Source organism: Electrona antarctica, assembly GCF_951216825.1.
Source record: "Electrona antarctica genome assembly, chromosome: 9".
Taxonomy (NCBI): Eukaryota; Metazoa; Chordata; class Actinopteri; order Myctophiformes; family Myctophidae; genus Electrona; species Electrona antarctica.
In genome coordinates this window covers 31842868-31856624 of record NC_136790.1, presented here as the reverse complement: position 1 = coordinate 31856624, position 13757 = coordinate 31842868, and the positions used below count along the sequence as shown (strand labels likewise).

The 13757-nt window shown below is 40.9% G+C and overlaps 1 protein-coding gene across 2 annotated transcripts; it reads left to right on the top strand.

Moving 5' to 3' along the window:
• Window positions 1-1016: 1016 nt before the first annotated feature.
• pdhb (pyruvate dehydrogenase E1 subunit beta) lies at window positions 1017-11914 on the top strand. Of its 2 annotated transcripts, XR_013790782.1 has the most exons (12): window positions 1017-1113; window positions 1215-1274; window positions 2168-2275; window positions 2433-2495; window positions 2755-2790; window positions 4666-4856; window positions 5251-5345; window positions 6866-6976; window positions 7666-7757; window positions 8239-8380; window positions 11096-11681; window positions 11723-11914. XR_013790782.1 is itself a non-coding variant. In XM_079509946.1 (11 exons), exons 1-11 carry the CDS (start codon window positions 1078-1080, stop codon window positions 11239-11241), a joined length of 1080 nt encoding a protein of 359 aa, XP_079366072.1. In that variant the 5' UTR covers window positions 1017-1077; the 3' UTR covers window positions 11242-11914. The 2 variants fall into 2 exon arrangements, 1 of the variants encoding a protein (XP_079366072.1); XM_079509946.1 differs by having other exon boundaries at window positions 11096-11914.
• The last annotated feature ends 1843 nt before the right edge of the window (window positions 11915-13757 follow it).

The window sequence follows — 13757 nt, the reverse complement described above, 5'->3', positions numbered from 1 at the left end:
TACCCCTAACCCCTAACCTAACCATAACCGCAAGCACGGGAGCAGGCGCTAGTCCGAGGTGCGGACGCATGTCGAACCAATGCTCCGTCGGACCATAGTATGCCTCCCAGGTTGGTTTCCCTGCCCACATCCCTACAGTGTTTAGTGATAGTGTGATAGAGAAAAATCCAATACACCCACAATGGACATTTTTATTTATTTATTTTATTCTTCACTGGACCATTCTCACATGTCTTAGGAATGGGTGGACCAAAGGAGAAGTTCCCAACGTCATTTCTCTTTTTTTTAGGAATATTAAAAAAAAATATATGCACGTTTTTCACAGATCTTGCCCCCCCATGAAATCTATTTTTTGATTATTATTTTTTTGAAAAGTCATGATGAAATATTAAAGAAGAGTACCTCAAGTTGCCATGTATTGCTGTCCTGCAATATATTTTGATGAGAAATATTTTTTATGGAATATTTTACATTGGGTAAAATATACCCGTGTTTAGTGATGGTGTAACAAAAATATGTTTAGTGTTCTAGGGTTAAACATGTATGAATCAAATCAATAGGTGGCAGGAGTGTCAGAGGAAGACCCCCTGATGGGGTTGGTCTCCATTTCTTCAACACCACGCCCCACCATTTTAACCCCCTCTCCCCATTTCTTTATAAATCTCTGGAAAAGATAGATGTGTGTGTTATAGATGTCTATTTATATCACAAATGCTACATAACTCTTTTCTTCAGAGGAACACAACAAAACAAATGATATATAAACAAACTGTCATGCCGTAAAACATGGGGTATTAGGCTATAACAACATTGTTGCTTCCATCAGATCAGATCAGATCAGTCATTAGTGACAGTGATGGGTACATTTTGTAGTTGCCCTTGGATGCCTTGGATTGTTTTATTTTTTTCCCTGTCAGGTTCCCTTCCGCTTCCGTCATTACACACTACAGAATGCTCGCCATTGGTGTTCTGCGACGACGAGCGCCCAACGTCTCACCAACGTAAAGTCTGTTTGGTCGCTTACTTCCTCGGTTAGCACTAAGCTCCCGCCCACTTCCAGCAGAGGACAGGTCAAAGATGGCGTCGCTAAGTTGTTTTCTTCGCTCTGGGAGGGTAATGGAAATTAATAAACCTGGTTTTATCAGCATCATTTTTTGCTGCTGCTCAGACATGACTTGTGTTGTGACGCGTTTGTCTCTCTTTCGTCCTGACAGACTGCTGTCGCCCTGGTCGTGCGGCGGGAGTTTCACCGGACGGCGCCGGTCTCCGTGCAGGTCTGTCCCAATTTTGTAGCATCCCAATGTGACTGCAAAGGCTAGGCTAGCAGGCTAACTCCAACCTTACAACTGGACCAATAATACCAATGATGCACGCAGCGTGTGTCACTGTCAATGGCAGGTTTAAATGTTTTGTAATAAAAGGACAAAGAGCTGTTGTTATGGTTACTTATAGAGTTCTAGTTCTGCTGAGTAATGTTTGTCAGTTTGTTTGCTTAGCTGATGTCCACTCCCACCAGACCTATCATTATTATCATCAGTACACGTATACGTGTATATTAATCCCAAATGAAATTCAGTTGTTGGAACAGAATAGATTCAAAGTCAGTTAAGGAAACTAGCACTGTCAATACTGAAGTAAACCAATGGGAATAAGAGAATACAATAAATTAGGGGCACGTTATGTAGGCACTTTGTGTAGTTTCAGCTCAACTATGGACCAATGCATGGCTTTGGTACTGAAGAACACTGCATATGCACACAAAGAGGCTATAGTGATTTCAGTCATTCACTTTATAAGTAGTGTATTGTTTGTCTTAGAGTTAGTAAAACGACGAGGAAACATAATTATTTCACTAATTAGTTCTGTGTTAAAGCTGTGTTTAGTTGGCATGAAACCCTAGGCTGAAAGGAAGGCTGCCCACCCTAGAGCCTGACTCTGCCCTTCCAGATAAGGGGGAGTTTTTCATTGCCACTGTTGCAAAACTGCTTGCTCAGCAGGGTGGGGCAATATCAGATCTCTGCTCTATTATGTAAAGAGTCTTGAGACAACTTGTGATTTGGCAATTAAATAAAATGGAATTGAATTGAACACACCTGGACCTCTGTGCCAGTGGTACTGGACAGGAGGACAACAGCTGTTAACCTGAGTGTGCTGTTGTGGCTGCTAGGTGACGGTGCGTGATGCTTTGAACCAGGCCATGGATGAGGAACTGGAACGAGATGACAGAGTCTTCCTGTTAGGAGAAGAAGTAGCTCAGTATGACGGCGCTTACAAGGTCAGTACACAGTAAAAGTCTGATGTGTAAGTTTAACCCTTGAGTGTACAAATGGTTCTGAAAGGGTGCAGGTCTGCACAGTTGAACAATGGAATGTAAGATAAAAATAGCAGTGATTAAGTAGTTAATAGCTGTGTGTGTGTGTGTGTGTGTGTAGGTGAGCAGGGGACTGTGGAAGAAGTATGGAGACAAGCGGATCATTGACACTCCAATCACAGAGGTCAGACTAAAACACATTACACACCTTCAAACATAACCATGGACCCATAATAATTGACTCACTCATCGTGTGTGTGTGTGTGTGTGTGTGTGTGTGTGTGTGTGTGTGTGTGTGTGTGTGTGTGTGTGTGTGTGTGTGTGTGTGTGTGTGTGTGTGTGTGTGTGTGTGTGTGTGTGTGTGTGTGTGTGTGTGTGTGTGTGTGTGTGTGTGTGTGTGTGTGTGTGTGTGTGTGTGTGTGTGTGTGTGTGTGTGTGTGTAGATGGGTTTTGCAGGTATTGCCGTGGGATCAGCCATGGTGAGTGTTATGATTGTTTAATTCTATACAGATCTGTTGATGAACTATATACTCTTATTAGGGAAGTCACTTTATGTTGACATACAGTATATGGAGTGATGCAATTAGCTAAATCTGTACAGTTTGTTCTTAAAGACGAAATTGTCTGTGTATACATTTACAATACCACTAGGTGACGAAGTGCCGTTATGTTGTAAATATGTAGATACTATTCTGTGTTTATAGCCCCTCCCCATAACATGTGGGTGCCCTATAGTAGTTATTTAGTCTATATTCTTTTGCACTTTTCTGCCACAATTTAGTGTTTAGTTGCCTACTGCATTGCTGTCTTATTTTAATGTTTTCTTTATCTTCTTATCTTACAAGGAGAATGTGGCGGAAGGGGGTTATCACTGCCTCCACTTTCCATTGCTATGTTTTCTGTAATGGGCAGGGGTATGCACAGGTGCATGTTATATATATTTTTTCCTAGACTGGAGCTAGCCATAGGTTACAATTCTAGTATTGTACAAGATATTTCACTTTCTTTGGTCATTGCATTGTCTACTCAGGCTTATGTGAACATCCCAGACAGTTTATAAGTTGCTCCATTCAGTTTTGAGATATTTGATATTCATTTTAGCTGCCCTGCCCCTTCCTATACAAACCCATTGTAACTTCAAACTCCATTTTAACCATGATGGATTACTCAAACACCCGTCCTTTTTTCTGGTGACTGATACTGTCCTTCTAATACGTGAGGTGCCCGTGTTTGTTCAATAACATTTCTGAGGGCCTCCTATTCCCAGCTTTCCAGGTTTGTGTGAACACAAACATTGGCTTGTGATTGGCTGATCACCCCATAGCAATGATTTGATTGGCTGAGCAAAGTACATGCAGTATTGAAGATTAAAGTGAGGGAAGAAAAGTGAAGACGCCAAAAGTGATTGGCCGGAATGACATTCGTAATGATTTGATTGGTTGAGTGATTGGTGAGGCGCCCCTCACCTCACACGGGTGTGATTTTTCATTTATGTTTAATATTTTTGGGGGGATTTCTTGTATGGATCCTTATTCTTCTAAATTTCCAATTAACAATATTTAAAATAAATGAAAAACGTTATTAAAAGAACACAGGCACCTCACGTATTAGACAGGCAATATCAGTCCCCAGAAAAAAGGATGGTGTTTTTGATGAATCTATCATGGTTAAAATGGTGTTTGAAGTTACAATGGGTTTGTATAGGAAGGGGGTGGGGCAGCTAAAATCAGTGTTTCCTGCAGGAAAAAGCTTTGGCATGGAGCTGGGCACGGGGGGGACCTTCTAAATTAAAATTTTAATTTTGATTAATTAATTTGATTAATTAATTCATTTGATTAATAAATTAAGATTAATTTGTATTATTGCTCTTGTATTGCTATTGGAGACACTGGGGGGCACTGGGGAGGCACTGGGATGACACTGGGGAGGCACTGGGGGGACACTGGGGAGGCACTCAGGGAGACGCTGGGGGGACACTGGGGAGGCAATGGGGAGGCACTGGGGAGACACTGAAATTGAATATCAAATTTCTAAATACTGAATCAAGTAAACAAAAACTGTTAGGGGTGTTCACAAAAGCCTGAGTAGGCGATAAAATGAATTTATTTTGTTTTTGTGTGAAGTATCCCTTTAAATGAAGGATAAAAAGGTAATTTAATGTTGTACATTATCCCATCCCACACTGAAACAGAATCAGAGACTGAATCATAATCGGCTTTATTGTCTCAAGTATTTTTTTATTCCCGTAGAAAGAAAAGAAAGGGAAGAAGACACTACGCTTTGTTCAGAATGAGTGTACTGTATCTTCTATTATACCATAAGAACTAGGATGATACTTGTGTTTCCTCCTCCAGGCTGGTCTGCGTCCCATCTGTGAGTTCATGACCTGGAACTTCTCCATGCAAGCCATTGACCAGGTTATCAACTCTGCTGCTAAAACCTACTACATGTCAGCTGGTCGACAAAATGTGCCTATCGTCTTCAGAGGACCTAATGGAGCCTCAGCCGGTGTCGCTGCCCAGCACTCCCAGTGCTTTGCTGCATGGTAGGTTAGCCAATTACTGGGCAAGTCATTTGGTTAGTTATTTAGCCTAGTATTTCACAGAACATCAGATACGCCTTATTCTCAGAGCAGGACTAGATACAAACATTTCTGTCTGACCTGTGAGTGTGATGCCATCTATGAGCACATAGCCTGTTCAAGCACTGTAAATTAAACTATTATTGTAAGTTTTACTTGTCCTCACAGACGATATTCTACACAATTGTGCCACCAAGTAACACAATTAATGTCAGTTAGCTAATATTAGTTACTGTTTTAAAAAGGTTAGTTACTGACGGTCAGTTGGCAGGTCCCACTCAGAAAACATTCAGAATTTATTGTGCTATGGTCATAAATAATGGGGGGTAATATGAGATCCAACCCTGTCTGTCTCCAGGTATGCACATTGTCCAGGTCTCAAGGTGGTGAGTCCATGGAACGCTGAGGATGCTAGAGGTCTCCTCAAAGCAGCCATCAGAGATGACAACCCTGGTGAGAAAACAGAGTGGCTATAATGACAGAGAAAAACAAATATAATTGTCTTTGTATTTCTTGACTATTTAATGTCCTTACACACTGGGATTATTTCATGGGATTAATTCACTAATGTGAAACTGTTGTTTCTGTTATACGTACATCCGCAAAGAACATGAATATTATATACAGTAGCATTGATTAAAGCGACGCAATTTTAGTTTTATTTTCGCGGAATAAAATCAACAACCTGCATCAATGAGACAAAACAAATAATTGATGTGAAAAATTGGCTACAGCATTTTTGGATGATTGATTTGTCGCACTCCTGGTGAGTAAGGACCATAAATTCTTTTCTTTTCAATGTTAAGGTTAGAAAAAAACAACAAAGTACAGGTCAGCAGTGGGAGTATGAGGAGCTTATCTTCCTTCCTTCAGAGATAGGAAGGGCTGAATGCTTTTGGATGTTGAATGGCCTATTATGCAAAAGGAAATATTTGCTCTCCCAAACATGACACAGCAGCTACAATAGAGGGTATGCGCGTGACATCATTGTACCTGGAAGTTATGCGGGAATGCCCACTGAGTGGCAAAAAACTACTTTCTGGTCTTGACAGCCCATTCATCCAAACAGAAAAGTCCTGTCTGATTGCATTAAACAATGTTAAACTCACCAACATTGCAGCTGTACGAAAAGCTTGAATTATCCTCTTTCTATCTGCAAAGTTTTTGTTTCATAAAAATCCACCATAGAAATGTTATGAGCTACTTTCTGTCAAGAAATGCCCTGCATTTGATTATTTTTCTAAGTGTCAGAGTTTGGAAGTGCTTGTTACACAACACAACATTTTGCTGCCCCCTGCATTATGTGACATTTAGAAACAGGTGGTACGCAGGACGGTGAGTGATTTCCAACGAGCGCTTCCAAACGCCAACACTCCATGCTGCTCAATGTTTTGCCACTCAGTCTAGATGTCCTGATGGGAAAATCATGCATGTGCATACTCTATCACGTTGCCGTCACAAGATGACTTAACTGTGTTGTTTTACTGTGGAGGGGTGGAGGTTAAGAAGAGGTTAACAAGATAAAAAAGAATATTCTTTTGGAATTATACTCTGATCTTTCCATCTTTCTCTGAGTCAGATTGTTCCTCCCCAATATATGCGCGCGCGCGCGCACACACACACACACACATACATACACATAATATATATATATATATATATATATATATATACACACACACACACATACATAGACACCCCCACCCTTCGTTCGAATAAAAATCATGAACATACTGTCAGGACTGAGTGCTTGTTTTGTTTTTTTCCCCCCAGACAATGGTCACAACAATGTGTATTTTGTTTATTGAAATGAGACTTGAGACTAACGGGTAGATGAGTGATGGATGTATTGAAGAATTATTTTCCATTTGTTCTGTTGGACTGACCTTCTCTGCAGAAACAGCTGGCATCTTAGTACCTTGCTCAAGGGCATGTTGATGTTGAGCTTCCAGTGTTTGTGTGTGTGTTTCCAGTGATATTCTTGGAGAATGAGTTGATGTACGGTGTTCCCTTTGAGATGTCAGAAGAATCTCAATCCAAGGACTTCACTATTCCCATCGGCAAGGCCAAAGTAGAGAGACAAGGTATTTACCTCCTAGATCAGTAACTATCATATAGACCAGTATCTAGGTAGATATACCCACCACATAGACCAGTATTGACTGCGTTTCCATTGGACTGTTGATTTATTTTCATCGTCAACCAAATGAACACTGGGTAATCCTGGTGGGTACTTATGACTTTGAATACATCCTTTGTAAAGGAGGTAAACGATATGCACATCCCAGTTTTAAAATACGGTGCTGGACCCAAAAAATTAAGAAAAGGTGAAAAGAGAAACATTTTGGATCTATGAATTAAGAACCCTTAAACCTTTTGGTATGAATTTGGACCTAGATATCAGACCATTCCTTTAATATACCTGCCTGACATGCTGCTCTTAGCGCTCTATTATTATCTCTGTATCTATTTTGCATGTAACATGGATTGTATATATGTTTTGGTGTATCTATTGTATTTGAATATTGTTCGTGAGTGTATGGCCCCTTAATTGATGTATTTATATTGTTGTTCTGGATGTTTATTAATTGATTGAGTGACGACACCCAGTTGAGTCTCACCTATTTAAGGATTTCAAGGCCATACCCATGTAACTTGAGAAAGCCGGGAGGGGCGAAACATTGTTGAAATAAAAAGGACGGGGAGCAGAATTATATCGTGTGCAGACATTCCACTTTTTCTTCATTTGAATACATCCTTGTCTTCTATTTAGGAAGTCACATCACCTTGGTTTCACACTCGCGTATGGTGGGTCACTGTCTAGACGCAGCCGCTGTCCTCGCCAAGGAGGGCATTGAATGTGAGGTAAGGGAGGACAAAATGCAAACCTTGCTCTAGGGTGGAGCGGTTCGGGGTTTAGTCACACAGGTGTATGATATGATCTTTTTGATGAAGAGGCAGCATCATAATGTGATTAGTCAAGAAGGTTGCATCGACATGATGAGGTATCACATGCTTAGATTGACCAAACCGTTTTTGTAACTACTGCTTATTTGAATACATTTCTAAAATTCAGAAAAATCTGCTTAATCTTTTCACTCTTTCTCAGCTGAAAGATAAATCATTTGATGCTTTGAATTGATGTCGATCAGATGCATACCACTACACCCCTAGTAATTAACCTTTTTTTGTGCACATGCACATTAACGTTGATCACGCCTCCAGGTCTTAAGTTAAGTAATAAGACCTGGTACTTAAGACACGCAAAATACTGCCCTATGTGATTAACTGCTGTTTTACTGATAAAAGTGTGTGTTCAGTCAGTGACCAACCCGTCTCTGTGTAGGTAGTAAACCTGCGTAGCATTCGTCCTCTGGATGTGGAAACTATTGAGACCAGTGTGATGAAGACAAACCACCTGGTGACGGTTGAGGGTGGTTGGCCACAGTTTGGAGTTGGAGCTGAGATCTGTGCCAGGATCATGGAGGGTATGTACCAACATAATGACTAACCAGGCTAGACCCAGACTACACTAGACGAGAAGAATGGAGAGCAGATAGTTATCATTAAATGTCTCTTTTTAGTAACGGGTGTGTCAGTGACTTTGAAGCAGGGCATTGCTGAAAAAGAGCACTTGTGCTCATAATACGTCCCCAGGGTAAATGCAGGTTAAAAAAAAGAAGCAATGTCTTCTCCTGAACATCTCCTTTCAATGTATTTCTCCTGATTTGTGAAGTTTGTTTTTCAAAAGCATTGTAGTAGCATAAGATCACTGAGCCATTGGTTTTCAGACTGCATGCTACAGAAATTACAGACCCTCCTTTGCTGTCCGCACCGTAGATAACCCTGACTTGGATGAATGCTGCACCGAATGAATGCACACAACAATAATCGCTCATGATAGCAGACAAGTTCACAAAACTCTGTCCCTCGGGGTACAACTTTGTTGTTGTCACATTGTGTATGTTAATTGTGTTTAAAAAAACATTACAAAAGTGTAAGGTTTTACGGAGTCCAACTCAATAGATGAATATAATTTCCAATTTCATGTTAAGGTTAAGATCTTCCACCACAGAATTTCACTCAAAAGTGATACATGTCCGTTCTATGTAGAACTTCAATTAAGATCCTGGTCTTTTCCTAACCTTATTAAAATGAGGCTACAGAATAAATTTGATCCTGCAAGAGCGCATTTCTCAGCATCAACCACAGAGCAGAGAGAGAGAGAGACATATGCACTGCAGTCTTTAAATGACTGTTCACACACAGTATTCAAAAATGTCTTACGGTGGCCTGGGCCATGGCTCAGTGGTCCAGGCACCTTGGCTGGTAATCCAGTCTGGCAGTGTGCCGCGGGTTCGACTCCCGATCCCGACGGCCTTTACTGCATGTCTTCCCCCCCCCCCATCTCTCTCCCCATTTCCTGTCAGCCGACTGTCTGTCCCTCCATAAAATAAAGGTGAAAGCCAAAAAAAAAAACATTAAAAAAAATGTCTTACGGTAAGTTAAAATGGATAGATTTAATAGGTTTGAGCCTGGTTTTGAGGGGCCCCCTATGCCCAGCTTTGTGTGTGCGTGTGTACCCCATAGCGATGATTTGATTGGCTGAGGGCTTAAAAATGTTAAATAGTGAGGACAGAAAAGTGAGGACTCTGAAAGTGGTTGGCCGTATGATGATGATGATGATGTATGATGATAAGAGCGCCACTCACTTCACACAAGTGTGATTTAATTTTATTTTTGTACAGGTTTAATGTTTGTTTTTATTACAATGTTTGTTTTAAGAACGCTATTGACAATGGACAGGGGTTTAATGTTTGTTTTTAGTTCAATGTTTGTTTGTTTTACATCATCACCTAATCATAGCAACATGAGTTAGACTTTAATATATTAGAGTTAGATTAATAGAGGTTACACGTAAAACATACCTGTATGTATTCATTTTGATTCGTTGTGTTGTCAGGTAAAAATAATCTTCCCTTTTTGGCTATTGATGATATCCTCCTCGATGTAAGATAAGAGTGCCCCTCACTTCACACGGGTGTGATTTGTATATTGAATAATAAAACGTAATTTCCCTCTTTCCATTCTCCTGTCAAAAGTTAATTTACAAAGATCTATGAAGAAGTAAATTAACTCCATATAGTTAGACTTATGGAAACCTAAACCACATTTCAACACTGAAAACGTAAAGATTCTTAATATAATACAACAATATAGTAACTCTTCCTAAACATTCTCTTATATAGTGAATCGTCAAAGTCATACGATTTGTCACACACGTTACCGCAGTGAAATTTGTTCTCCGCATTTGACCCATCTCTTGGAGCGGTTGAGCCGCAGCCAAGGAGCGGTGAGCTGCAGCGTGCGCCGCGCTCGGGAATCATTTGATTAGTAGATTTGACCCCCAATCCAACCCTTTGATGCTGAGTGCCAAGCAGGGAGGCATTGGGTCCCATTTTTACAGTCTTTGGTATGACCCGGCCGGGGATCGAACCCCGACCTCCCAGTTTCAGGGCGGACACTCTAACCACAAGGCCACTGTCTGGTTCATTATTACTTATCAAGTTCCAAGTCATCTGTATAAGTGTCTGTATCGCTGTATTGTAACATGGCCGGTAGTAAATCAAGAGACAACAGACTGCAACAGTTAGCCGGCATGTTTTTCACCAGCTTAAATTCTCCATAGACGTTTCAGAAAATCTTGATATTAAGTGCATAAAGATGTGTGGCTTCTACAGGAGCATATAGCATAATTTTACAACCAGGACCCTCGTATGTCTATATAGGCCTATCTCACAGCCCCCTTTCCACGCCCACTTCCGGTAGATAGTGGTGTCATTTAACATTAGGAATTTACACTTTTTTTCTCTGGAAAATCTAAGTACATTTCCTAATGGGTTAGGGTTAGGGTTAAAATGTCAAAGACCGATAATAATATGAAGAAAACACAATGGTATAACAACTCAAATAAGTAGAATAAACCTTACCTTTTCAAAACGGTAGTTTGTGGCTTGTGAAAATACCTTTTAACATGGAAGCCTATGGACCGCAAAATGGCTGATAATAACATTATCTGCTGAGAGAATGAATGGGAAGTTGAGTTCCATAAACGCACTGTTGAGGTCTATGGGCTAAATCTGCCAAATCACCAATATGGTTAAAATGGATGAAGTGAGTATAATGTTGTGTCCCATGTTCAGGCCCTGCCTTCAACTACCTTGATGCTCCGGCCACCAGGGTGACGGGGGTCGACATCCCCATGCCCTACGCCAAGCTTCTGGAGGACAACAGTACACCGCAGATTAAAGACATCATCTTCTCTATAAAAAAGACTCTCAACATCTGAACCCACACAAACGCACACATCTGTCTCCATTCTTTCTAACAAACCGATCCTACCTTTTCAGACACATACAGAGGTTAAAATGTTTGTCTCCTCCTTTGACTTACTCTCTTGTTCCCCTGCTTTCAGAAAACCATAGATTAGTCATGTGCAAAAAATCTATTTAGGATTTTCTGACAGTGTAATGTTGCACAGATAAACGCACAGAAGACTTGACAGAACTGTCAAACCTCTTAGTCAACCAAACTATTGGAAGTGTTTGAATGGTAACATGACTAGGCAAGGACAGTTGGGTGTGCGGTGCCCTATCTCCAGTCTGCAATGTTGTAATGAATTACTTAGAATTCCTGTGGTGCCAACATGGCTGCTACTGAAGCCAAGGTTTTCTTGTCTACAGCTGTGGATGTACCGGACCCTCTTCACCTGAAAAAGACAGACATTCTGTCTTGTGTTTCAGTCCATCAATCGGTAAATAAGTACTTAGCAATTTTTTGCACTGTTTCAGTTGGTTTTATGAAGACTGTTAAAAATAAAGTCACCAACTGACCTCATTGACCCAACAGTCTGTTAGAAAGGACTATTTATTTTAGCTAAAACAGGACCCACTCCATTAGATGTTTTTGTGGTCATTATGAATGACTCTGTTACAGGAATAAAGTCCAATTGTATCACCTTACAGCTTCACTGTGTCTAGTTTGTGCAAACTTTGTGGGTGATTCGCTTTTAAACCTATGAACCCTAATGTCCCTATTCTGGGCATGTCATCATGGGAACAAGAAAATTCATCGGAAATAGTTGATCTAACAACACAGACATTGAATGTTCTATGTCCAGCTTTGAGTGTTTGTGTAAACACATTGTCCTAACACAAAAATGGAATGCCATTGACAATGAATAGCCAGTTTTGGGTGATTGTGAAAACACAAACATTGCGTAAACACAAACATTGAAGACAAGGCAAATTGTGATTGGCCGGAATGAGATGACGTATAATGTATGATGATAAGAGCACCCCTCACTTCACAATGGTGATATTTAGATTATATAAGTCGGTATGTATCTGGCAAAAAACCCTGTCGAACTCATGAGCCAGGTCTTATATCTGTAATTACTTGCGCAAGCAAGGTGGTCGTGCCGGCTCTCGATGGTGACGTAATAAAGATATGTCTCAGTGTCGGGTGGATTAAAGGTAATACGTCTACGTGTATACATGTATGTAATCTGAAACCTACTTTTATTACGTCACCATCGAAAGCCAGTTATATATCCCGGCATTGATACACATCTTCATTACGTCACACTCAAAATCAGTATATATACCACGGCATACGCATAAAAAAATCAGCCACAGTATAGTATACTTTACAACTTACATACGTTACCTTTATAGCTAACTAATATTGAAACATATCGTAATTACGTCACCATTGACGGCCAGTTATAACCCTTTAGTATTTAATTCCAATGTTTTACAGAGAGGCATACAGATAACCTATGATTGAGTCATGGAGAGGTTTTACTGGCCAGACGCAAAACGCACTATTGAAGAGTTTTGTAGAAGTTGCCCAGAATGCCAACTCACTGTCCTGCGCCCGGCCCAGCTAGCGCAACCCATTGATTCTGCTCCCTTTATTGAAGTGCCATTTTCATGTATAGCGATGGACATAGTGGGGCTGCTGCCCAAGTCAGTATACTGGTGATTGTCGATTATGCCACCCGGTACCCCGAGGCCATCCGGGGTATAACTGGCTTTCGATGGTGACGTAATAAAGAGTGTCGGGTGAATTAAAGGTAATGTCTGTATGTATACATGTATGTAATCTGAAACCTATCTTTATTACGTCACCATCGAAAGTTATACCCCGGCATTGATACATATCTTCATTATGTCACCCTCAACATCAGTATATATACCTCTGAGCATACGCACATAAAAGCCAGCCGACCACAGTATAGTACTTTCAACTTACAACTTACATACATGTATACATACATACGTTACCTGTTACTCAACCAATATTGAAACATATCGTAATTACGTCACCATTGACAGCAAGTTATAACCCGACTTTAGTATTTAATTCCAATGTTTTACAAAGAGGCTGAAATTTGAATTTGAAACGACCCCCCCCCCCCCCCCCCCCAATCCCAAAACAGGACTGGAGGAGTTCAACAGAGAGGGAGGAGGGAGTCACCCCACTGTGCCTGTACAAAGAGCAGCCTTCCTATGGCAGATCAGGTCTTTGCCACCCACCCAGCGGAATGTGGAGTCTCAAGGCCACGGACAGACACATCCGGCAATAACAAAAGATGTACAGTCGTTATCCGGGGCCCCTGGGAGACGCCATAATCATAAGGGAGGACTCAACCTGGGATGATAAATGAGAAACATTTCATAGGCTTGATACCAAAGACCCAAGGATGAAGAAGGGCAGTGAGGAGGGTACCCAGATGCACATTCCACATGATAATCGCATGAACGGTATCCACTATCCACGCCAATAAAAGTGTCTTGTTGC